Here is a 25,741-nt window from a genome sequence, read left to right on the forward strand (position 1 = left end):
GATGACGTCATGACGCTGACGCCTGAGGATGGCGGCGGCGGCGGCGGCGGCGACCCTGTCCGCGGTCCGGAGAGGGTCAGCACAGCCGCCGAGACGCCGAAGACCCCGCCGTCCGCGTGAGGTGAGGCGGCCCGGCCCAGGGCGACGGCCCGACGGGCGGGAGGGGCTGACGACCTGCGGCCACGGTCGCTTCCTGGCGCCCTGGGCCTATTCCTGCCCAGCCCGGAGCCCTCGGCTGGAGCCCGGTGTGCCGGGGCCTACGGGACTGGGGAGCAGTCCAGGCGATGGCTGCTCGGGATTCCTGGTGTTCGAGGCTGGACGGGCCTCAAAACATGCTGCGGTGCTGGGTAGCCTGTGTCTGGGGCCGCGTGGGCCTGGTGGATGTGGTCAGCTTCCCTGCCTGCTGTTCAGCCAGCCGGCGTCGGTCAGGGTGAACTAAGCAGGTTGTCCTCACTGTCTTCTCGTGTACGGCACCTACTTCACACCCCTCCTTTGCGACTGAACGCTAGCAGTTGTCGGGGCAGCTGGTCGCTTTCGTGTTCAGGCTGGGAAAAAGCAGGCCTGAGCCTAGCCAGGTTGCCTGCTCTGCAAGCCATCATCCTTCAGCTTATAAGGGGAAGCCCAGCTCCCCACGCTCACTACTCCCTCCACGAAGCTGCTGAAGTGATAATTCCCACCTGAAAATTTGAATAAGTCCTTCACTGCCTGAAATTGGATCCCTGGTGCCTACAGGATGAAATCCAAGCTTCATAGCAAGGCATTCAGGGCTCTTCATAATCTGGTAGAGGCCTAACCGGGAAGTCAACACCTGGGCACTTCTGCCTTCTGTTTACAGTTTGTTGTTAGGGCATGTGAGCCCGCTGTGTTCCGTGTTTTAATACCCTTGTAATTTAGATAGGCATTTTGTAAGACTCTTCTTTACCCCCACGCCAGTCACCAGAATGGAAATTTACATCTGTCCTTTAAAATCCACCTTAGATTTCATTTCCTTTTCCAAGAGAAAAGCTTCCCTTGCTTCACGTGTAACCATTGGCTCCTCTGTACTTTTATTCACGTGACTACTGTTGAGTATATCATGTGTCTCCCGATGGTGGGTCTGGGTCTCTTGTCTGCATATGAGTGTCTGACTCTGTACCTGGCATAAAGTAGGAGCTGAATGGACTGGGACAGTTTGCTGGTTTAAGACTAGGAACAGATTCAGTGTATTACTGAGCCCCTATCAGGGGCCCAGGATCTGACATGTGGACAGCAAATGCGTATCTCCTGTTTGCACATGCACACATATTCATGTGGTAGGTGGTGCAGCCTTGTCAACTTTGATGGTCTAAAATCTCTTGGGATAGTTTTTCAATATACAAATTCAAGAATCTCACTCTCTGATACTTGGATTCAGAAGATCGGGAATCTTGGGGCGCCTGGGTGGCACAGCGGTTAAGCGTCTGCCTTCTTCGGCTCAGGGCGTGATCCCGGCGTTATGGGATCGAGCCCCACATCAGGCTCCTCCGCTATGAGCCTGCTTCTTCCTCTCCCACTCCCCCTGCTTGTGTTCCCTCTCTCACTGGCTGTCTCTATCTCTGTCGAATAAATAAATAAAATCTTAAAAAAAAAAAAAAAAGATCGGGAATCTGGTAGGAATCTGTATTTTGAAAAAAACACCTCAGGTGACTTTGCTCTGCTTCCTGGTTGAACATCTTTGCCATTGCACTAGGAATCTGTTGTGTCTTCTTTGTCCAGTAGGAAAGGCTAGCTGTGCTGTGTAGTCTCATTGCCCATACTTGGGAAGGCAGTGTGATTTCCTGGTTAGTAGTATGGGCTTTGGAGTCAGAAAGACTTGGATTCAGTTCTTGTTTGTGAGATCTTGAGGTCCTTTGAGTCTGACTTTGCTCATTCCAAAATAGCAATAATCATGCCTACTGTGTGTGGTTGCACAGAGGAGTGAGAGTGCATACAAGATGCTTAACACAGTTGGAACTCAGGAAATGGAAGGCACTATTATTACTAAGGACTTTTTCCCAGAGAGTGTGTCTTGTCAAAAGGAGATCTCAGGAAGCCTGTTTGCTCTCTAGACTGGGCCTCATGTAGGAAGCTGCCTTCTCTGACTTCCTGGAGGTCATTTCTGTGTATCAAGGAAAGCTCTGACAAAACAGTGCTTCTACTTAGGGCAGTTGCACTTGGTCATTCCTCTGGAAGAGATTTGGAATGCTGATTCACTAGACGTTGGGTTTGCTGCATAAGCACTTTGTCCCCGTCTAATTGCAATTCCTGTGCTTGTTAAGTTGTATAAATGAGCTAAAGGAAGTGCAGCTCTCAGGAAACCTGTTTGCCTCTGACACTGAGCTAGAGTTGCACCTCACCTGGAATGGAATACCCCTGCAGATCCTACTGTCCATGGAATCTGAAATAGATACTGGGGATCTCTGTCAGTCACAGTTCCGAGTTAAATGAGTGAGACTTTGGTTTGGCCTTCTGTCTTACCTTCTAAGTGATAGCATGTTATGTGGGCAATTTTACCCTTCAGAGCTTCCCGACTGTGTGATATGAATGGGCTATAGGTGTGCCAAAGTATTGAAGCCTTAAGCTTCCAGATAGCCCAGAACAGCTGTCCCCCTCAACCCCAGGGTACACAGAGAAAAATTTGAGAAATACTGCCCTGGAGGGACGGAAGCAATTCTGCTTGTTGAGAGCTAGAGAGAGACTTATTTATTTGAACTCTTTTTCCTTCCAAGAATCTTACTCAGTGACTATTAAGTGGGTTTGTGTTGGCTAGGTCATCACTGAGCTAATTCTTGGGACAGCCTTCTGTTGCCGTGGTGTCTGATATGCTAAAGTAGAAAAATGTAGTGTGTTCATTTTGTGGGGGAAAATTATCTTTTAGGGTCCCCTTCCAGACTGCCAGTCTTGAAGTGGCTTCACAGGGCATCATAAGAGAGACTCTTGGTGTGGAACCATCTGTGTGTAAGTTCCTTGAGAGCAGAGATTATGGCAGCCTTCTTTTTGTCTGTTACAGCCCTTGGCCGAGTTCCTGGCCCACAGCAGGAACTCAGTAAATATTTGTGGGTCGAACCTTGGGATTTTGGAAGGAGAACCCCAGGTACATTGCCAGAGTCTGTATTTCTGATGATTGGATGGCCAGTGGGTGGGATGTCTTAGGTGGAGCTAGGGTCATGATAAAATGAGGACACAGCAAACTTTTGAACTTTCTGCTTCTCTCAGCCCTAAGGCCGGAGTCTCTGCCCACCAGTTATTACCATGTAAAGCTTGGTACCTAGCTGGAGTCCTTGAGAAGTGGTGTCCCGAGTTACTATATTCTTTTTTTTTTTTTTTTAACACTTGAAATAAGCATTTATTTTTTATTTATTTTTTTAAATGTTTTTTTATTATATTATGTTAGTCACCATACAGTACATCCCCGGTTTCCGATGTAAAGTTCGATGATTCATTAGTTGCGTATAACACCCAGTGCACCATGCAATACGTGCCCTCCTTACTACCCATCACCAGTCTATCCCATTCCCTCACCCTCTTCCCCTCTGAAGCCCTCAGTTTGTTTCCCAGAGTCTATAGTCTCTCATGCTTCATTCCCCCTTCTGATTACCCCCCCTTCTTTATCCCTTTCTTCCCCTACCGATCTTCCTAGTTCCTATGTTCCATAGATGAGAGAAATCATATGATAATTGTCTTTCTCTGCTTGGCTTATTTCACTTAGCATTATCTCCTCCAGTGCCGTCCATGTTGCAGCAAATGTTGAGAACTCGTTCTTTCTGATAGCTGAGTAATATTCCATTGTATATATGGACCACAGCTTCTTAATCCAGTCATCTGTTGAAGGGCATCTCGGTTCCTTCCACGATTTAGCTATTGTGGACAATGCTGCTGTGAGCATTGGGGTGCATATGGCCCTTCTCTTCACTACACTGAGTTACTATATTCTAAGAAGAAGTCGTAACAATTTTTAGTACAAAATAATATTCAAAGTTAAAACATTATAGGAGTGAATGAAGCCCAGTGTCTTTAGACACAAACAGTGTAATAATTTGGTATGTATTCTGGCACTTTTAAAAAATTGTGTAATAGTCTCTGTTTCTACAGTATATATTTTTGTTAACTTTAAAAATGTAATATGTGGTAGTGATTTTAAAAAATAGCAACAGCACAGGAATATGTAAAGTGAGAAGTGAAAGTCTGTCTCCCTCCCTCCCTCCCACCCATTCCCTTCACATTTGCACACCCTAGAGCCAGTCACTGTCTCCAGTTTGTCTTTTCCCTTTCCAGGGTATTTTTCCACATATGTGTTTGTATCTTTTTTTTAACTCCTCATTGTACATATGCTTCAGATACTGTTGTAAACTACTTATTACATCATGAATATGGGTCCTGGCACAAAGCCATTCAATAAAATTGACTGGTATCTTTCTTTCTTTGTCAGTATATATGGATTTACCTCATTCATTTCAGCAGCTTCAGAGGGTTCCATTATATGAATGGATCTTAATTATCTTAATTTATGTAATCCCTTACTGGTGGATATTTGGGTAATTTCCATTTTTTCATTATTATAAAGAACATTGCCATGAACTTGCTTGTACAAATATATCTTTGCATACTCGTGGAAATGGTTTTATAGAATTATTTCTTTTTTTTTTAATTTTTTTTTTTAATTTTTTATTCAACAGAGATCGAGACAGCCAGCGAGAGAGGGAACACAAGCAGGGGGAGTGGGAGAGGAAGAAGCAGGCTCATAGTGGAGGAGCCTGATGTGGGGCTCGATCCCACAACACCGGGATCACGCCCTGAGCGGAAGGCAGACGCTTAACCGCTGTGCCACCCAGGCGCCCCTATAGAATTATTTCTGAAAATGGAATTGCTAGATGCAGTGTCTGTTTCCCTGCTTCAGAAAACAGACTCACATAGCTCCCCCTAAGGTTGCTGAGGTCCTTGTTGGGGAGTTTTCATCTAAAGTGACAAGCTCTTTTGCCTGATGTCTCTGCTTGCCTCATGATGGTTAGAAGTGTTGTTTAGCAGTTGTTTCTGGGATTACTGGGAGATGACTGCCTACTTCATTTTGATAGATAGTCTTTCAAAACAGGGGAGCATGATATAGAGATCTTTGCAGGTGAAAGGTTGCAAAACTTTTCTGTGGAGAACAATCTTAGGGGACATTACTGGAGAGGGCAGGGTGCCTGTGGGCCCCTGCCTGGGACACAGCCACAGACTCTACTTCTGTGGCCAGGAACTTGTTTCAGGATCCATCCTAGGCCCCTGCCCTCTCTCTCTCTCCTATGTGGTCAAGTCTGGCAGCTTGTGGACTAACTAGCCTTGGAGTTCAAGTAACAATCTGTAAGACAGATCTGAGAGCTCTAGCTTCCTTTGTTATCGAGGACGTTTACACAGGCACCGAAAGAGCACAGCTCTGGTTTAATCACCAGTCTGGCCTCTTCCTGACACTTGAAAATTTCTGAGGTTCTGGGACTGTTGCCTTGCAGTAAATAGAAATCCAAGAGCCAGATCACCTTTCATTCATTGTTAACAAACATGAATGCCTGCTCTGAGCTCAGCACTTTGCTGGGTGCCAGAGAGTTCTAGAAACCTGAGAAGTGGCCTCTTTTTTCAAGGGGCTGACAACTCTAGTGTTCTAAGGCATTCTAGAGTACAGCAGTGAGCAGCGTGACCCAGACTGTACTTGGAAGGGAGGTTTCATAATACAGGCCCTTCAGAAAAGGTCCTCAGTAAAGTGTTTTGTTTTGTTTTGTTTTTAAGATTTTTATTTATTTGACAGAGAGACAGCGAGCGAGAAAGGGAACACAAGCAGGGGGAGTGGGAGAGGAAGAAGCAGGCTCCCAGCTGAGGAGCCCGATACGGGGCTCAATCCCAGAATGCCGGAATCACGCCCTTAGCCGAAGGCAGATGCTTAATGACTGCGCCACCCAGGCGCCCCTCAGTAAAGGTTTGTTGATTCATCCCCTGAGTGTTAGGAGGAAGGATAGAGGCCTTGACCCAAGGAGGCAGAGCTCTGTTGAGCCCCAGGCACTTCCAGAGTCTCCCCTGTGATGGAAGGAGCTCTGAATGGAGAACTGGGAGATTTGGTTCCATGCTTGGCCGTCGCTGTCTAAAGTGGCTGTGGACGGGGCGCCTGGGTGGCACAGCGGTTAAGCGTCTGCCTTCGGCTCAGGGCGTGATCCGGCGTTATGGGATCGAGCCCCACATCGGACTCCTCTGCTGTGAGCCTGCTTCTTCCTCTCCCACTCCCCCTGCTTGTGTTCCCTCTCTCGCTGGCTGTCTCTATCTCTGTCAAATAAATAAATAAAATCTTAAAAAAAAAAAAATAAAGTGGCTGTGGACAAGTTTCTGCTTTTCTTGGCCTGTCATTCTGTAGTGAGGACAGGGGTGCTGAATGCTCATGCCTGCTACCACGCTCTGTCTAACATGCTTGCACTCCTCAAGGAGTGCTTGGGATCAGGCTGGGAGTTGAGTGTGTGGAGGGACTCTAGAGAGTTCTTCAGTTCTTTCTGCAAGATGTATTAAGATTGGTGTCGTGAAAGGGAATGGTGACTTGTGATAGCTGGCATAGTGTGACCTCCTGACTCTTCTCACACCCTGGTCACTGTGCTAGGGGCATACCGAGGAGAGCGGGGGTGTGGGGGGGGGTCAGGAAAATACTCTGCCCTTATTCCCAGAAGTTTTGTCAGACTCCTTCCCTGTCCCCATGTCTGCCTTTTCACCTGACCTCTGAGCAACGGAAATTTAACAGATGTGATTGGCGTGTGGAGCAGCTGTGGGGCTGGAGCAACCTGGAGGCTGTCGGCTCTTGCCCCTTCCCAAAACTAGCAGCGTCTCTCCTCCATTCTTCCTCTGTAGTTGGGAAGGTGGAGTACCAGTATCAGCTTATCTTGGAAGAGTTTCTAATTGGAACAAATGTGGGAGAAACTATGTCCCAGGAAGGCAGTAGGAAGGTCAGAGAGGGAACGTCCTTGGCTCTCTTACTGCTGACTTGAAATCCCTGTGCAGGCTTTGTTTGTTTAAAGTGAGAAGTCAGGCCTTTTCTTTTGTAAACCTTAGGTTTTCTCATCAGGACCAGACTAGATGTGCACATTTAAACAAAAAGACCCAGTGCATATGCCTGGAAACGATTATTTATTTCGTGGATCTAGGGCGCTGCGTCCTCACCAGGGAGACGACATTTGAGTGGCTGTGCTGGGTCACCTGTGTTGTTTGTCTTCTCTCTGGTGGTAGATGTTGCTCACCAGTGGTTTTGGGGATCAGGAGCCTGTGTTCTGCCTCAGGAATCCTGGCCCAGGAACTGTCCTTTTCCTGAGCTTCAGCCCTTTACAGCATTGAGAGTCTTGTGTTTTTCCCCAAAGAAGAGATGAGTCTGCAGTTCTAACGAGTTCACAGTTCTAATCTTTAGCCTCTGTGGAAAGGAGCCTTGTTTCTAAATGCCTTTGTTTAAACATGATTTCCTAAGCCACTATGTGGGATCTCATAGTGGGTATTTGGGCGAGAACTGCAGCAAATATGGAAGAGCCTTGTGTTCGTGGAGGAATCTTTCCCCCTCATGTGGGGAAAGGTACCTCATTCTGCTGAGAGTCATATTGATATGCTGATTAAAATCTGAGCCCTTGTGGTCTCCGGATTCCTCCTTTTTATCTACTCGAGGTCTCGGGTATATTTCAGTGATGAGCTTGTTCCTTGAAAGAGTTAGCCATGTTGGTCAGTATCACCACCTTAGAATCAGGCCCTCGACTCGCTGGAATCTGGTGGCCTCTATGGGTTCTTTGTGACCTCCAGGCTGCCATAGCAAAACCTGCCTGGGTCTCCCTCTGCTGCCTCTGATGGGATCATTTGCTGGCTTCTCCAGCGGCTGCGGGTGGGGGTTTTTAGGTGTTGCCCCCTTGGCCCCAAGCACCACCCTTGGTCAGCCATGGAATCTCTGTCACTGACTCTTTTCAAATGTCAGATTCAACTTTAATGTCACATGCACTGCAACACACCCAAAACTGATCTCTTCCCACTGCTTTCCGAATCTGTCTCTCCTGCTACGCGGCTGACCCTTCTGCCCAGGAGCCCAAGCAAGGGACTAGAGTGCAGCCCTCTCTCCTTCCTTTCCTTATGTCTCACCTTTAGTCCTTGTCTGTTTGCCTGCTGACATCTCTCCATTCCACCCTGCTGTCTGGGCCACCACCCTCCTCGGCAGCCCTTTTAACCTACTTTGACCTTCCACCAGTTCTGCCTCACACTTCCGCCTCACACTTCTGTCTAAACACAGATTGATTGCCTCTTTGTAACCCTTTGGTAGCTCTGGTCACCTCTCTGGAAGGTCCTGGTTCCTTACCCTAATGTGTGCTGTTCTCCACAACCCGGTTCCTGCTACTTCCAGAACTTTAGCCCACCCTGCCCTCAGTCCTGTCTTCATACCACCAAACTGCCTGTTCCCAGGCACAGGGTATCACCCTGGGCCTCTGAATCCTTGAGAGTGTTTTGCTCTCTGCCTGAAACACCATTCCCACCTTTCCTCACCTGACTCATTCTTACGTTAAATTCAGTGTGGGGGTCACCTCCAGGAAGCCTTCCCTAACCTCTGTGTCACTCTACGTGTATCTATTGTTTCTCAAGCCTGACACTGTGCTATATTGAAATGAACTACTTTTATGCTTTTTTCTTCATTTTCACTGACTTTGGTGACCACGTTTTACTTAGGTGTCTGTGTGTGTTTTTAAAGTATAATCTACATTGGACCATGTCTTATTCATTCCCTATCCCTAGCACCTAGTGGATGTTTTGTGAGATAAAATATATATGGATCTCTGACCCCAGTTCCTGGCACAGTGTTCCTGAAACCCTGTAATTTCTTAAGTGATAAGAGCAGGAAGAGCATCTCTCGTTCTGATACTTGGCCTTTGACCCCAGTTGCTGATACAAGCTCCTGAAACCCATGCAATTTCTTGGGTGATAGGAGTGTCTTTTGTTCTAATGAGGTGACTCTGAGTGGGCTCCCGGGTAACTTCTAGAAGGGAACTGGTCACCAGAAAGCCTCAAGCTGTGATTAGAAGTTTGGAATTTTCAGCCTTGCCTCCAATTCTCTTGAGAAGGGAGTAGAGCTGAAAATGGATTAATGATTGATCATGCCCGTGTGATGAAGTCTCCATAAAATCCCAATAGTAGGGTGTTCGGGGAACTTCTGGGTCGGTGAACACATGGAAGTGCTGGGAGAGTGGGGCCCCCAGAGAGGGTGTGGGCCTGCCCCGTGCATCTCTTCCATCTGGATGTTCACCTGTATCTTTTAATAAGCTGGTAAATGTAGGTAAGTATTTCCCTGAGTTCTGGGAGTCTCTCTAGCAAATTAATTGAACTCAAGGACGGGGTTGTTGGGACCCCAATCTGTGGCCGTTTGGTTAGAAGCACAGGTGATGGGTCGTCTAGGTGGCTCAGCTGTTAAGCATCTGCCTTCGGCTTGGGTCATGATTCTAGGGTCCTGGAATCAAGCCCCGCATCGGGCTCCCTGCTCCATGGGAGGCCTGCTTCTCCCTCTCATGCTCCCCTTGCTTGTGTTCCCTCTTTCTCTGTCTCTCTCAGTCAAATAAATAAATAAAATCTTAAAAAAAAAAAAAAAAAAGCGGCAGCACAGGTGATACCCAGGCTTGTGACCTGCGCTGAAGTGTGCCTGAGGGAAGGAGCAGTCTTAGGGAACTGAGCCCTTAACCTGTGGGATCTGACGATATTTTTGGGTAGATAGTATCAGAACTGAGTTAAATTGTAGGGCATCTGGCTGGTGTTACAGAATTGCTTGGTGTGGGGCCTCACCACACATGTGACCAAAGGTATCAGAAATGAAGTGTTCTAGGGGCGCCTGGCTGGCTCCAGTTGGTGGAATGTGCAACTCTTGATCCTGGGGTTGTGAGTTTGAGCCCTGCGTTGGGTATAGAGATTACTTTAAAAAAATAAAATCTTAAAAAAAAAAAAAAAAGGTGAACTGTTCTCTGTGAAGGTAAAGGAGAGACATAGAGTGAAGAAATATACAGTGTGGAAGAACTTTATTTCCTTACACAGGAAGGAAAAAAGCTGTTTTTTCCCCCTTACTATGTTTAATAAGTGTTTGATCTGAATTGATAATTTTACCCCTAATTCTGTATGTCATAATCAGTAGGCAATTCTCAGCTGTCTTCTTGCACCCATGGGCCTCTCAGAAAGACTTAGAGAAGGATGGCCAGGGTAGAAGTAACTCCTGGAAAGCAGTACTTCGGCACTTCACCTTATGAAGCCCCCACCCCCCCCCAGCCATAGGGTTTTAATGGTTGGAACATCTCTGAGAAGCAAATGGAGAAGCTCTTGGATCCTCATCCCGAGGAAGCAGAGTACCCTGATCCACAGGCTGAGTCACATCAAGATGAAACTGTTAGTGTCTTTTCTGAGCTCAAGGTCCCCTTTGTCTCTTGAATGAAGTGCAGGCTAGTTTGGTAGCTACCTGGTGGCAGTGTGCCAAGGCTTATGGTCCTAAGTTTACTGGTGTTGATTTCAGCCTCCTCTGGGATTATGTGGCATTTCAGCCATCCATATGGTGAACTGGGAAGTGGAAGACCCTGGAACAGGGTGTTAAACTGCCAGATGAAGATGGTGCATTAGCAAAGTAATGGGAACCATCTAGGAAAGAGTAAGGTTAGGTCAGAGAACTAGGGCAGGGATGGTAGTGTTAGCAGCAGTTGTAGGAGGAAATCAACCCCAGCAAGAGGCCTTAGAGGGCCAGGAAAGATATCCATGAGAGGCACCTTGGAGAAGCGGCTTTCTGAGCCCTCGTGGGTGATAGTGTTGGAGAACAGACCTCCAATGTTCTACACCCCCGTTTCAGAAAAGATGAGTCAGAGTAATAAGAGGAATGATTTTAACATTTAAAAAAACATTGAACTTCAACTAGGATAAGGAACCCAGGCAGAGTAGGGAGGAAGGTGGGGGCAGTGACAGCTGAGCCTGGTGCGTGCTCCTGCCCCTCGTTTGGGGTTGGAAAGCAGCATGAGAATCAGATCCAGGGAGTTGTAAGTCAAGACCATGGAGCTCAGGGATGCCTGGGTGGCTCAGTTGGTTAAGTGTCTGCCTTCGGCTCGGGTCATGATCCTTGAGTCCTGGGATCAAATCCCACATCGGGCTCCTTCCTCACTGGGGAGCCTGCTTCTCCCTCTGCCGGCAGCTCCCGCTGCTTATGTAGTTGCTCTCTCTCTCTCTGACAAAAAAATGAATAAAATAATAAAAAAAAAAAGACCATGGAGCCCAGACCCAGCCTTTCATCTGGACCCTCCATCGAGTACTCAGGGGCCAACGCCATCCTCCCTTCTAGGGAACCATATTAGAGTCAGGTCTCCAGCCTACAATTTTTGAGGGGCAAGGGAGAGGGGATGAGTAGGATGGCTGGTATCCTTTCAGAGGTATCCCTGGCTATGCTGACTTGCCCTTTCTTCTGTGTGCATAGGTGTAGACGGGGCACTGCCTGCAGAGCAGGTCCTGCCAACCTCGCTGGAGAGGATGCCCCCGTGTCCGTGATGGGCTGTGGGACAAGCAAGGTCCTTCCTGAGCCGCCAAAGGATGTCCAGCTGGATCTCGTCAAGAAGGTGGAGCCCTTCAGTGGCACTAAGAAGGATGTGTACAAGCACTTCATCACAGAGGTGGACAGTGTCGGTGCTCTCAAAGCCGGGCTCCCAGCAGCCAGTCAGTGTGCAAACCCCTGCCCTGGTGCCCCCATTAGCGGCCACACAGAGCCTCCCTCAGAACCACCACGCAGAGCCAGGGTGGCTAAGTACAGGGCTAAGTTTGACCCACGTGTGACAGCCAAGTACGACATCAAAGCCCTCATCGGTCGAGGCAGCTTCAGCCGAGTGGTACGAGTGGAGCACCGGGCCACCCGGCAGCCCTATGCCATCAAGATGATTGAGACCAAGTACCGGGAAGGGCGGGAGGTATGTGAGTCCGAGCTGCGTGTGCTGCGCCGGGTGCGTCACGCCAACATCATCCAACTGGTGGAGGTGTTTGAGACACAGGAGCGTGTGTACATGGTGATGGAGCTGGCCACTGGTGGAGAGCTCTTTGACCGCATCATCGCCAAGGGTTCTTTCACTGAACGTGATGCCACGCGGGTGCTGCAGATGGTGCTGGATGGTGTCCGATATCTGCACGCACTGGGCATCACACACCGAGACCTCAAGCCTGAAAATCTGCTCTACTACCACCCAGGCACTGACTCCAAGATCATCATCACTGACTTTGGCCTGGCCAGTGCCCGAAAGAAGGGTGACGACTGCCTGATGAAGACCACTTGCGGCACACCCGAGTACATTGCTCCTGAGGTCCTGGTCCGCAAGCCCTACACCAATTCAGTTGACATGTGGGCGCTGGGTGTCATAGCCTACATCCTGCTCAGTGGCACCATGCCCTTTGAGGATGACAACCGCACCAGGCTGTACCGGCAAATCCTCAGGGGCAAGTACAGTTACTCGGGGGAGGTGAGTCTGCCCTGCCCCAGGGCTGGTGGGAGCACTTGATTGGGGCATGTGCTCTGAGCGTCATGTTCATGGGGTCAGGCAGGTAATGTAAAAAATGATGAAGTGAGACTAGTAGGGTCTCTTAGTTTGGGTTTCTCCAAAAGTGAGCCCTGAGACTTGGGAGCAGATAATGTAATTGGGATAGGAGTCCAGTAAGCACAGGCAAAGGGTAGGAAAGTGAGGCAGAAAGGGAGGAAGCCAATAAAGGGCCTATGGAGTGGACTGCCACTGTGGGTCACTGGAACTCCCACTGGGGACCCTGTGAATAATCACATGGCACATGCCTCAGAATTGTACCACTTCGGGACAAGAAGGTGGGTGGGTTTTAATCCACTGACTCCTGTAAGAGTTGAGAATTTCTTTGGGGGGAGGGGCATTAAATCCCTGGCACTTCCAGGCTGTCCTGAGTGCCAGCCAGTGCTGGAGAAAGTCTTCAGGCAAAGAAGCAGGGAGACGCATGCACAGGGGCCCCGCAGCTGCAGGTGAGCTCAGAGCTGGGCTAGAGCACGTGGGCCAGGGTGGCTGCAGTAGCTGCTCCATGGGCACTGGGACACGCTAGAGTGACCATGACCTGTCAAAAGGAGCCGCTGCTGCTCATCTCTGTCCAGTTTTGCCACACAGCCCAGAGGAGTCTCTGCACCCAGACATTCCAGTTTTTTTCAAGAGAAGCCAGAAAATTTGATCTTAAAATATTGGAATTCTATTTACATATTTAAGTAGTACCTTGTGTGCCAACAAATACTAACCTGCAGGCCAGATTCAACCAGCAGGCCATCGGCTTGTGTCTTTGGATCCACTGATTGTCCTGATACCTGAAAAAATCTGTTAGGTTTCAGCATTGCTGGGAGCTGAAGGAAGATGCACAAAAAGAAAAAGCTAGTTGGTCCTTAGGCAGGATGCTGACTGTGGGGAAGATGAGGCTGACCCTAGGCAACAGCAGGTGCTGTAAGCATAATGGTGGGCTCAGGAGGGTGGTGAATAACAATGTGTGATGGCTTAAATGGGAGGTGAAGTAAGCTTTGCAGGACAGCAGGATTCTGCCAAGGCAGCGAGGGCCCCTCCCCAAGTGCCCCCTGCAGAGTGCTCCCCACAGTGTTCCTCTCAGGCTTGGGCCTGCCTGAATAACCCACATGGAGGGGAGGAACCAGCTCCCTTCTGAAACCCTGCATTCCTTCCAGGGATTGGGGACTGGGCCCTCTCTGCCTCCAGCCAACTGGCCCAGAGCAGCATTTCCTGCAGGCGTCACCCCAAAGCCTCTTGCCACTTTGTCTTCAGTGCTTGAGGTCCTGTGCTCCATCAAAATTCTTATTAGCTTCCAGACGTGGTCATGGGGTCAGTCAAGCAGTCAAGGACTTCCTGTGAGGATGGGGGCTGGCATTCCTTAGGGGGATCTCCAGGTCACATGTCAGAGTGGTGAGAGGAAGGGAGGGAAGCCTTCATCGTTAGGCTAGTTCTTTGCTGGCCACAGGTGAAGGAGAAACTGGGACTTTCTTTAGCTCTCCCCTAAAGTTTCTCATGTCTTATTTGCTACAGATGGATTCAACAAAACAAATGCTGACTGGCTGGGAAGCCTAGGCTACGATGGCATAGTCACAGGGGGCACCTCCCTCACCCTCTGGGCCAGGTTTCATCACAGGTCAGAAGACCCAGCATCCACCTCCCAGAGGCAGTGTTGTGCCAAGGTCCCGCCTGGCCTGCTGTGTGCCAGGAGCTCTGTGTGGTGCCAGGCTGTTGGGGGTCTGGCTGGCAGAGGGAGTAGCAAGCTCAGCTACAGTAGAGAGGGAGGTTTCCCAAGAGATGCTGACCAAGGGAAGATTCTTCCTGAAAGTCTGTAGGCTTGCCCAAGAGTTCCTAATTCTGGCAATTGTTATTCAAGCATTTTATCTAATTGGAGCTTGCAGTCTTGCTAACCGGCTATTGATTATCTGTGGCTGGGAGAATGACAAATGAATAAGGTGAGGAATGGACTCAGGCTTCCTGCTCCTCCCATAGCCGCAAGACTGGATCCTGAGACTGTTTCCTGCTCTTCTGGAAACAGTCTGAGGCTCCCAGTGTTACGGGGGGCACTGCCCAGCCTTGCTCCCTGCCCCATTTATCTGAAGCTGAAAGCATGAGTTCCCAGTTCCAGAGTCAAATTCCTGGCCAGCTCTGATGACATCTGTCCCTAAAAGCTTGACTGACTCTGACAACAGGTTCTACCACCATCTGCAGAGAGCTGTGGTTTGGGTGGGATTTGTCTGGGGTATTTCCTGGGTGAGGAGGCCTCATCATTAGATCATGCTCTCTGAGGTGGAGACCAAACATCTGTCTGTTCCACTGACCATTGCCTACCCATAAATGCACCTGGGGAAGATGCAGAGAGACACGAAAGCCAGTTCTCCATCCCCCGTGAAGCTTGGGATTGCCTGGGGAGAAAGGACTAAGAGTAGGAAATGGCCGTAGAACAAACTTTGCTGGCACGCACCTGCCAGTAAAGGCCTCACCTCTAACCACTAGGCCTGGGCAGTCTGGAACATGAGCTCTGGGGCTCAGGTCATGTGGCTGGGCTGGTCCCCTTTCCTAGGGCTGGGTCCTGCCCCCACCTTCAGTCCAGCCATCTGTCTTCTGTGTGTTGGTCATTTGCCCTTCTGAAGGCCATCCAAGTGAGAAGGCCCAGCGTCGGCATTAGAAGTTTGACCAGCTCTGAAAGGTTTGATTCAAAGAAGGCTTCCATTAAGAATAGTGGTGACCACTGTGTAGTACCAGACACAGGGCTAAGGGTTCTATATCTAACATGTTTAATCTTTGCAACAGTGCTGCCAGGTGGGTGTAACATCCCCATTTTACAGATGAGGAAACAGGCTCGTGAGGTTTAGTAACCTGTCCATGGTTTCACAGCTAGATCATGACAGGCCTTGGGATTTGAATCTAGGCCGTCTTGGTGTCAGAATTCTTGGCCTCTCCATCCTCACAGTCTGTGTTCCCTGACATACATTCCTCAGCTTGTTGTTGGAGTCTTTGCTTCAGCACTTTCTTGGGCTGCTGTCTGTGGACATCTCTCCTCTCAGGCCTGTAAGGTTCTTGAGGACAGCTTGTGTATCAATCATATGTTCTCGGTACTTGCTCCTGGCTTCTCCTGAGGGAAGCACCCGTGATTGTTGGTGATGCCCTGGGAAAGGATGCAGAAGTGACTGGCTGGCAGGCAGATGGGCGTGGCCCTGCTGGCTGGGAGTGCTCTCTTCTGGGGGCTGGGCTCTGGAAAGAAGTGGAGAGCCTGCTGGAGAGGTGTTTAGTGGCCTGCTGGCCAGACCTGCTTAGGAGCAGCTTTGGAATCTTGGAAGAGGAGAGAGTGCTGGGAAGGAGAAGGCTGTGACAGATTATTTTGAGAAGAGAAATCTGCATTTTCCCTGGTGACCAGGGGTGTTGGAGTAGAGAGGGCCATGCCAGGGTCATGTTGGAAGTGATGGGGATACCCTTGTTGGCCAGATGTGAGGAAGGCCTGTGTGAGTGGCAGAGCAGTCTGAAGACACAAAGGGCCACCTTAAGAGAGGAAGCTTCTTGTCATGAAAGATTCCAGGAGGGCTGGAGCAGCTGTTTCTAAAGGAGTGACACCGAAGGTGAGTCATCATCTGTAAGACCCCTACTAGAGGCCTGTTATGGTCCCGCTGACTTGGAGATTCTGTGATTAACTGCCCATGAAATGTGACGTTGCTGGCCTAATGTCATTGCTTTTGTCAAGAGTTCTATTCCCAGAGTCAGGACGGATGAAGAGGCTCTTGTGGGACTGATGGCAGAGTGGTGCCATCAGCAGCTTTGCTGCCTGCCGGGTTCAGCAGTCTTTAATCGTCGCCCTCTGCTGGGGCATTCTCTGAGCTGTGGGCAAGCCCGGGCCACTGCACCGGGAACCCGTGGGCTTGGGCACAGGTTCTCACACTGCCTTGTTCAGGAGAGCGAGTGCTGCCAGGCAAGGGACAGAATCTTGATGGGAGGGAAGGCCACCTACAGGGCCAGTCTGCCATCACCTAGGGGATCGTGTTGGTGGGAGGTGGCTTCCCAGGGATGGGCCTCTGGGCTGCAGTCGGACCACCCATCCACTTGGCGCCAAGGGCGAGCACTCAGGGGCAGAGAACTGGACCATCCTGTAGTTCTGATAGCCCTGCCATAGGATGAGTGCCCGGAGCCAGAGTTCACATTTACTTCCCCACTTAAAGTGACCCTAACGCTTGTCATTCTGCCCTGGAATGTTGAAGGTAAAAGAAGGTGCAGAGGATGTACCGTGTCCTGTTGCTCTCTAGATGAAGGGGGTCAGCAGCTATGAGGGGGTGGTCAGGCAGCCTGGTTCATCTGCCCTGGTAGGGAGCAGCCAGCTGAGGAGGGATAGGACCTTGACTTAGAGCCACGGAGAGGACTTGCCCAGAGATGTGGGAGAGCTGGAGACTGGACATTGCAGGCAACAGGTGGAAGGCAGGGGAGGCAGGTGGCATGTGTCGAGGCTCATGCTTCGATTCTGCTGGGTGCCTTTAACTGCCTCACATCCCCACCTCCAGTGTGGGTGGGGGCTGTGACAGACTATCAGCTCGTCACTCTTCCCTTGCTGCTTCCTGCTCCCAGAGAAAGTGGATGGACTCCTGTGTCTGTCTCAAAAGCTGATCAATTCTAAATTGATTTAGAATTCTTTCCTGTGAGGTATTCCTAAGCACTTCCTCCTTGCGTCTCTGCTGGTGGCTGTTGGGTGTCAAGTGCTGGGTGATGGTGCTGGCTCAGTGCCAGGATCCCACAAGGACAAGCAGATGCCCCCATACTTGTCCAGGAGGGATCCCTCTGGAAGGGGTGTTCCTACTTCACCGAAGCTCCTGGTACTCAGTAGGTAACAGAGGAGTCTCTGTCCTTCACTGTAGGAGCAAACGCTGACAGTCCAGAGCCCTGACTGGTCACTGGGAGGTCGCATGATTTGGTCCACTAGGCGTAGGCAGTGGACCCTCACTGGTCACTATGCTTGGAGACCTCTCAAAGGAAGGCAGGGGTGGCTTCCTCCTGGTGGGGGCTCGAGGCAGGCTGTGTGTGGAGAATGGCAGCTTCCCTCTCCTGTGCCACCTCTGGTCTGCCCCTTAGCTCCCTGGAGCCCTGTCCTCTAGGCTTCCCTCTGCCACTGCTGCCCTGGTTACACAGTCCCCAGAGCGCAGTACTCTCCTGTGGTGGCAGAAACAGATGCCCATGTCCCCACATTGCCACATTCAGCTGTTCCTACCAAAACGCTTTGCCCTGACCACCTCCAGCTTCTCATTAACCTGGGGTCGGAGCCTCTTTTATCACTGCTGTCTCCCACCCCCGGCCCCGCTGAGGCCTTTCCAACAAAGGGCTGCACCATCGGTTGTGTTCTGAGCAATGCCTAGTGTGCTTGCTGTCCCCTCCCTCTCCTGCTCTTCTCATTGTCTGTCTCCACCTGGGTAGCTCTGCCCACTCACACGCCCTGTCACTTTTAGGCTCTCGAGTTCCTGTGGGAGCTGCCACGGCTGTTGTCTCTCCCACAGTCTGACCTCGTTAAATCCGCTGACGGCCTCCCACACTCATCCCCTCCTGCCCCCACTGAGGTGGAAACATACTCGCAGGTGGATGGGATGATTAAAGCGGACCTGATCCAACCAGTCCCCACCGGCCCCGCCTCTCCAGACTCTCCTTCCTCGGTCAGTTCTCCCATCGCACGAGGTCCCCCTTCTTGTGCATGCCTGCCTGGCCTCAGTTTGTCTGTCTCCCGGTGTACGTGTGCTGCTCGGACCTGAGCTTTGCTCTGGTGTGGCGTGGCCAGCTTGTTGAAGAAGTCTCCATCTCTTCACTCATCCCACCATCCCATGTTGACCAAGTAGCTGCCCTGCGCCCGGTCCTTTGTACCCAGGGTTCAGGAACACGGGCTTCCGTGGGGGTGACATGCTAATAATAGCCACAGGGCTCCAGACTGTCTCAGAAATTAGAATGGGAGAAAGGTTTTCGGTTTTTGGGTTTTTTTTTTAAGAGCTAGCTTGGCCTCAGCAGAATCTGTGAGTGGAGATAAAAGAGACCACTGTGCATCAGGCTCTGGAATCCAGAAGCTTCCAGGGCTGCTCCAAGACACCGTTATAAGCAAACATGACTTAGTTGCTTGCACAGGTTCCCAACATCCCCCTGATTCCTAAGCGAGCACACAGCATCCTTCCTGACTCTTGAGTTGTGCCCTGTCTCCCTCCTGTCCCTGTCCTTCACTTTATGGACTCTGGCAGGGACAGGTGGGGGCGCAGGAGTTCATTTTATTACTCATCTCAAGTTTCGGAACACAGCTTTAGTAACCTTTAAGTTGACACGCCTTTTCTTGTTTTATTTTTATCTTCCTTCTCTGCCTCTTTTTAAAACTCTATTATCTTCCTTCTTTTTCTCCTCTCAGGCTCTTTCCCCTTAGGTCCTCTTTCCTGCTGCTCAGCCCCCACCCATCCCCTGCCAGGTCCCAGCGTGGTGGATTTTGTCTGGTCTGGAAGCCCAGGCACCAGGATGGTGAGTGTCTTGACCAGAGGAAGGGGTTGCTGGCTCCACTGCCACACGATGTCCAGCTCTGCTGAATTTTTTAAAATTCCTTTGCCTCATGGGCCACATCAGAGTGTGCTGTTCTTGTCATACTGATAGTTCTGCTCTCCTGAGTAAGCCCCAAGCTCCATTTCCCAGAAACATGCTCTTTTCTCTGCTCTCATTCAGGCCCACGTAAGTACAGGAAGGAGGCCCTTGAGGGTGGAATTGCTGGGTCTGAAAATACATCTTGAGACAAAGCTGAGGGAAGACTGAGTCATGGGAGCAAAGCCCAGCTACTTTCCTCCCTTCCTTCCCTTAGCAGCTCTTTGGTGGGGCTAACTTCTCTGCCAGAGAACCTTTCCCAGAGTCTTCATGGGCTAGAAGAAAACCCATAGAGGTCAAGGGGTCCAGGCCACTTAAGTGTTAGATGCTTTGCTTTTGCTCCTCATGCTCAGCCAAGTGAGGAAGAAAGCTAGGAAATCATCTTTTTAGAATCGGGAACTTTAGCAACTAGAAGACGCTTAGAATCCACTGTATTTGGCTCCTTCATATTAAAAGTGAGGAGGCTTGTCTTCTCTAAGGTTACACAGAGAAGGTAGACCTAGAATGCAGGTCTCTGGGCTTGCAGCCTAACGCTTTAATTTGTCACCCAGATGTCATCCAGAAGAGAGACCAGACCTTTCTCTCTCCTCACTTACTGTGGCCAGAGTGGCCAGACCTGCCTGCCAGAGGGAGTCTAGGGCAAGTCCTGTGAGCTGGGTTTGCTGCTGGAAAGAAGCAGCTTCCTCTCTCGGCAGCCTGGGCCAGAGAGCTGGCTCCATCCTTTGTTCCCTTAGCCCTTGGGCTCAAGGCAAGATTTCTGGTAGAGACTTGGGCAGTATTCTTTCCAGGCCCTTGTGACCTTAGAGCTAGAACAAGTAAAAGTGGCCAGGAGGTAGGGAAATGCATCCTCTGAGCTGGAGTGGAAAGTCCTTTCTGATTTGGTGCCTCCCTTTGAATGGAGGGTTGGATTCCCTACCCTTTTTAGGCTTCTCTGCTGTTATAACATCAAGAGTAGGTACCTTGGGGTTTCTGGCTGGTTCAGTCAGTAGAACATGAAACTCTTTATCTCAATGTCATGAGTTCAAGCCCCACGTTGGGCCTCACACTGGGCCTAGAGCTTAGTTAAAAAAAAAAAAAATAGGTACCCTAACTACAAGGGGATAAGGATTCTGGGGGCTACTAGGAAAACGAGAGCCAGCTTAGCCTGATGGTCAGAAAGAGGGTGGAAGTGATGTCCCTCCTCCCACAGCCTCTTCTTGTCCTCTCAGGATGGGGCCCAGCCCTTCACCCACACAGCTCAGAAGAGGCTCATGGAAAGAAGGGTGTAGGCTCTCACCCTGGGTATTGAAGTTGTCCTCTGATTCCACAGCAGAGGGAAACCTGAGTTGGAGGCAAGGCAGACAGACATTTAACATTCTCTTCAATGACCTGTGCTCTGTGTCAGGCCAGAAACAGGTAAAAGCCTCTGGGAGACTGGTCAGGTAGTACCTGGAGCCTGTCCCTTCTGTTAGCCACCTGAACCTCACATGTGTCCCTGACTTGGCTCCAACTTTACTGAGGTGAGAGTTCTGTTTTTTATCCAGAGCTAGAAGCTAGAGCTATGGAAACTGAAAGGCATGACTGTTTATCATTATTCTTTTTCTCATGCCCAGAATGTTACCCAGCCAGTCAGTCAGCCTATGACTGACTCCAGAGGCCCAAGCATGTTGGGGAAAGAGATGGGTTGGTCTGCTGGTGTTGAATACTTTCTTAGGAGGTACTAAATTGGACTTGGCCAGAAGCATGGCCCTGGGTGAGTGTGGAAAGCTTTGCATTTCCATGCTGAGTGCTGTTGGAGGACTTGGCAGGGCTCCCAGGGGCCAGTGTTCTGACGTACATTCTGAGCCCCTGTCTCGCTGTCAGTGGGGTGGGTTGAGGACCACTTTCCTGTGTTTGGCCCTCCTGCCTTCCTGCTGCTAGTTCCTCATGTGTGAGGATTAGGCTGGGTGCCATTAGCACAGCCCAATTCTCAGGTCAGGATGGCTCAAGTCACATTGGCTTGGGGGTCCCAGCTGGCCCAGCTGCTCACAGCTCTTCGAAGATGAGGAGAGCTAGGGCCTGCGGAGAGGGCGGGGCTGGCCCTCAGACAAATGAGTTCATCCGCATTCTGTGCACAGCTGCTTGTACACAGTAATTGGAGACGCAGGCGTCTGGGGGAGCAGGAGGCGCAGATCAATGTGACTCGCTTTGTCCCTAACAGGCTGGCCGCTCGGTGAGCAGCAGGGGTCGATGCCTGGTGTAAGCCTGTGCCACTCTGGAGATGGAAGTGCTTAAACCCCTAAGATAGGTCTGGTGAGATGCCCATCCAAGACCGCACTGGACTAGTCTGGAGCTGCAGGGGGCCTTCGTTTGACCGGGTGTGGATGTGAAGTGGGGGTGCCTCTGATCCATCTATGTTTACGTTCCTGGCTTGTGAGTCCAGCTTCACCATTGTTTACTCTGTCATCTGCAAAGGAGCTGCCCCTCTTCTGTCTGGGCTGGACCAAGGGGAGTGTGATCTGTCATTTCAGTTCAGTGAAAGTTGAGATTTGCCTTCCACAAAGCAGGTTAGGGTAGCACGGCAAGTAGCCCCACTTCTTTTTAAGGACTCCAGAAGAGTGTTCTCCTTGGTGCCCCCCTCCACCTCCTGTATATAAGTGGGGAAGGGTATTGGGGAAGAAGTGGAGGTCAGGGAAGCTGAACTGGTGGGGGGACGTCTGGGTGCCTCAGTTGGATGAGTGTCTGCCTTCAGCTTGGGTCATGATCCCCCGGGGTCCTGGATTTAAGCCCCACATCGGGCTCCCTGCTCAGGGGAGAGCCTGCTTCTCAGGGGAGAGCTGCTGCTCCCCCTGCTTGTGCTCGGTCTCTCTCTCTCTCTGTCAAATAAATGAATAAAATCCTAAAAAAAAATGAGGAAGCTGAACTGGGGGTAGCAGTAGTCAGTGTTGTGTATCTGCTGACGGGGTGTGCAGCAGCCCCGAATGCGGGCTTTGAGATACTCCTGAATCCCCCTGGAGAGTGAGTTCAGGGGTCCCCCAAGGCGAAGGGCACCTTTGGGTGGAAGAGGCAGACCTCATTTGGTAGGAAGGAGGGTGATGGTGCCCCTCACATCCCAGCCAAACGTGCAGCAGGCTCAACAAAGGTCCTAGCCATCCATCCTTTGGGAATATCCGAGCCCATGCCACAGTGCCCCCAGAAGGCAGGGACTCAGAACGGTACTGTGTCTGCCATCCTCCAGCAGAGGGGCTCGAGGGCCTCTGTATGCCTCGCACCGGGCACGGGGGCTCATCCAGCTTAGCATGGTCTAATGGGAACAAACAATTTGAAATCACTGGAATAATTGCTTAGCTCTGGGAACTAAGAGGAAGTCTGAGTAGGTGTCCTTTACCTTGAGAACCTAAGGATTCAGCCAGGTGAATGTCTGTATAAGCAGTCCAGATGGAGGCCCTGGGACAGACAGCCACTTGGTGTATGGCTGAGCTGAGGCAGCCGTGGGGGCATGTAGCAGAGAAGGCTTTGTGCAGTGTCTCCCCGAGGACAGAAGGTACCAAAATGAGGCTGGTGCAGAGCACTGCCAGGCCCGCCTGTGTGGCTCCAAGACTGGAAAGAAGGTCACCTGGTCCTGCCCGTCCCCCAAGAGCCCCCTGCCCGCCCAGCAGATAGGGAAATCTAGTTGCCTTGATTTACTTCCTTTTCTCCCCATGGCTGAGAGGCGGAGGGTGATGAAGGGAATGCAGTCGTTATCCATCCCCACTTTGTCAGTTGGACTGAGGGTGGGTCCTCTCTTTAAAGACTAGGAAGTTCCCTGCTAAGTGGCCTGGTATGGACATCCTGGGTTTGGAGCTTAAGTCTGGCTCAGGATATTGGGGAAAGTTTGGGTCATTCTCTTTAAATCCCCCTGAGTTATAGTGATCCTGGGGTAGGTGGGGGTTCTTGACAGGGGCCACCTTTCTGAGCCAGACTTTGAGTGCAGGGCACTTAGAAGTTTGCTGCTTGGGAAGGGGAGCAGGTCCTTCTCCTGTTTGTTGTGTGGACTTCTTGCTCAGAATAGCCTCTGCTTGGTGGCCTGGGCCAGTGTTGGGTGGGAGAGGGAGGCCCAGAATGCTGTACTTGGGAGGAGCCGGGCAGTGCCTTTCTCTAGGGGGACAGTGCAGGATTGCTGGACAGTTCTAAGTGCCATGGTGGTGGCATCGTCAGGATAGGGAGAGCAATGTTGAGTGCTCTCGCTCTAATGCTTGTCCTTGGCCTCTAGCCCTGGCCCAGTGTGTCCAATCTGGCCAAGGACTTCATTGACCGCCTGCTGACGGTGGACCCCGGCGCCCGTATGACTGCACTGCAGGCCCTGAGACACCCATGGGTGGTGAGCATGGCAGCCTCTTCATCCATGAAGAATCTGCACCGCTCCATCTCCCAGAACCTCCTCAAACGTGCTTCCTCACGCTGCCAGAGCACCAAATCGGCTCAGTCCACGCGTTCCAGCCGCTCTACACGCTCCAACAAGTCGCGCCGTGTGCGGGAGCGGGAACTGCGGGAGCTCAACCTGCGCTACCAGCAGCAGTACAATGGCTGAGCCCCCTGGCTGCGGTGCAGATGTACCACGGTCCCAGCTTGGCCACTCATTGCCATGCCCTTGGGGCCCAGTGCCCTCTCTGGAGATAAGCCCATATGGCCAGTGGCAGGTGAATGGCCCCCGCCCCTTCTCTGTCCCTTCAGCAGCCCCCGTTCTTATCCTGGGCCTGAGCCTGGTGTGACAGAGTGGAAGGAGCCCAGGGGGCTGTGAGGCCTGTGAGCTGGGAGCCTGGCCTGGCACCAGTGCTCTTTTTGGTGGCCAACTGCTCTGCTAGAAGTTGGGGAAGGGGCAGGACCTGGCCTTCATGCTCCCTCACCCTTGGCTCTTCCCCAAGACCCAAGAGGCATGTAGTGCCGGGCAGAGTGTGTTCTGTGGTCCCAGGACTCTTTGGAACAGTTACTTCTGAAACCCTCTTCACTGAACCTTCTCTGGCCCCCCCTCCATTGCATCCTGATCTGTGCCCGGTGAGAGACCCAGGGAGGCACAAAGCTTGTGCCTTAGCTGGACTCTTAGCCCCTGGCTAAGTCCAAACAGTCTTCCACCTCCCACCCAAGATCTGGCTTCCTTCGTGGTGCCTCCAGGGACCCCTCCTGGCCCCAGGACTGGCTAGAACCTCTGGTGGTAGGGCCATGGCATAGTTCTTGGCCCTTCTGGACTATGTGGCCATGTTGGTAGCAGGCTTGCTCCAGGCTCCAACCTCTCTCTGCCAATGAGAGACCTCCTGCCCATCAACCCACTGCTCTCAGTACCTTCTTTGCAGAGCCCTCTATCACCTCTCCCCCCCCCCCGCCCCTTGGATGCCCATTCTATTCCCTAGGTGCCTCCTTCCCAACTGTGGGGGATTAAAGGGAGCCCCACTGCTGCTACCTGGGGAATGGGGGCACCGGGGCCAAGGCAGAGGCCAGGGGCTTCCCAGGGAGAGCCCCATCAAGATTCCAGTGTCAGCCCTGGTTCCACCCTTGGTACTGCCCATTGCCCCTTCCCTTCAGGCTCTGCTGTTCCCTCCTCGCAGCTGCATGAAGGCGCCATCTAGTGTCTGACAGGAGTATGGGCGGCCTAGGACTGACCACTGTGCTCATTCTTCATCCTCTAGAAAAAGTGGGAAGGAGCTGAGGAAAAGGTCCCCAGTCTGCTCAGCCCTCCCCTTCTGCTGAGCTGCTGTGCAGCTCCAGTTGGAACTTAGCCATACTGTGTGACCTGCCTCTGAACCCTGAGTGCCTGGGGCCCTGGCCTTCTCACAGCTGGCCTTGCCTGGTCCAGCCTGTCTCTGCTTCCTTTCACAGCATTACTCTTCCAGCTTGGGCTCTGCCAAATCTCAGGCTGGAGGGAGCCCCTGCAGGAGGTGGGTGGAATTGGGTGGCTGCTTTCCCAGAGGCCTGAGCCAGACCATCCCCATGTCCGTCATGGTGCCTTCCCTGTAACACCCCCCCCAAAACCAGGCTAGAACCCAAGTCCCCTTCCTCCACAGCTGCTTTCAGTGGGTAGGAAGGAGCTGGTGCCCAGCTTTAGCCTTAGCTAGACTGCAGGACCTCTGCCAGCAGGGAGGGATTGGCCCTCACTGTTTCTCCCAGTGGGTAGCCTTGGGCCAGGCCCTCCTCTTTCTGCATGTGCCACCTCCAGTGAGAAACAAAGCCAAAGAGACCACTCTGGGCCAAGCCGACTGTGCCTTATACATCTCTTTCTGTCCCCAGTGCTCCTGGCACAAGGCAGCGGAGAGTCCAAGTCCTGTGGCCTCAGAATTCCCATTTCCCCAAGTGCCTCGGGGGCCTGAAGCCCTGGGGATTTACTTCCTCTCTTGTCCAAGGTAGGCCTGGTCCTAAGGGTAGGACAGAGGACATGTGGAGACTTGGGCCTTTGATAGGCCCACCTGGGCCTTTATGCCATGGACCTTGGCTGCAGAATGTGCAGTTATTTATTTTGTGTACTCCAGTTGTAAATGTATCCTCTGTACTCAATAAACAGGCTGCCCTCCCCAGGGAAGGCTGCCCATCCATTCTGACAGCCCAGGCTCTTTGCTGTGGATCAGGGGGTTGCCGAGGAAGAGGAAAGATGGGGGGGCCTGGCCTGGGCATGGCTA

At 51.4% G+C, this 25,741-nt stretch overlaps 1 protein-coding gene across 1 annotated transcript; it reads left to right on the top strand.

Annotated features, from left to right (window-relative positions):
• Nucleotides 1-25,665, top strand: PSKH1 (protein serine kinase H1). Its single transcript, XM_040633475.1, has 3 exons — nucleotides 1-121; nucleotides 11,456-12,482; nucleotides 23,347-25,665. Exons 2-3 carry the CDS (start codon nucleotides 11,526-11,528, stop codon nucleotides 23,662-23,664), a joined length of 1,275 nt encoding a protein of 424 aa, XP_040489409.1. The 5' UTR covers nucleotides 1-121; nucleotides 11,456-11,525; the 3' UTR covers nucleotides 23,665-25,665.
• The last annotated feature ends 76 nt before the right edge of the window (nucleotides 25,666-25,741 follow it).

The sequence above is a fragment of the Ursus maritimus genome, unplaced genomic scaffold (assembly GCF_017311325.1).
Source record: "Ursus maritimus isolate PB19 unplaced genomic scaffold, ASM1731132v1 scaffold_19, whole genome shotgun sequence".
NCBI classification, from domain to species: Eukaryota; Metazoa; Chordata; class Mammalia; order Carnivora; family Ursidae; genus Ursus; species Ursus maritimus.

What these genes read in the sequence shown, in the direction of transcription:
- PSKH1 (XM_040633475.1), top strand. Translation starts at nt 11,526, where the DNA reads ATGGGCTGTGGGACAAGCAAGGTCCTTCCTGAGCCGCCAAAGGATGTC. An exon ending in AGTACAGTTACTCGGGGGAG is followed by an intron (nt 12,483 to 23,346) that starts GTGAGTCTGCCC and finishes CTTGGCCTCTAG; the next exon opens with CCCTGGCCCAGTGTGTCCAA.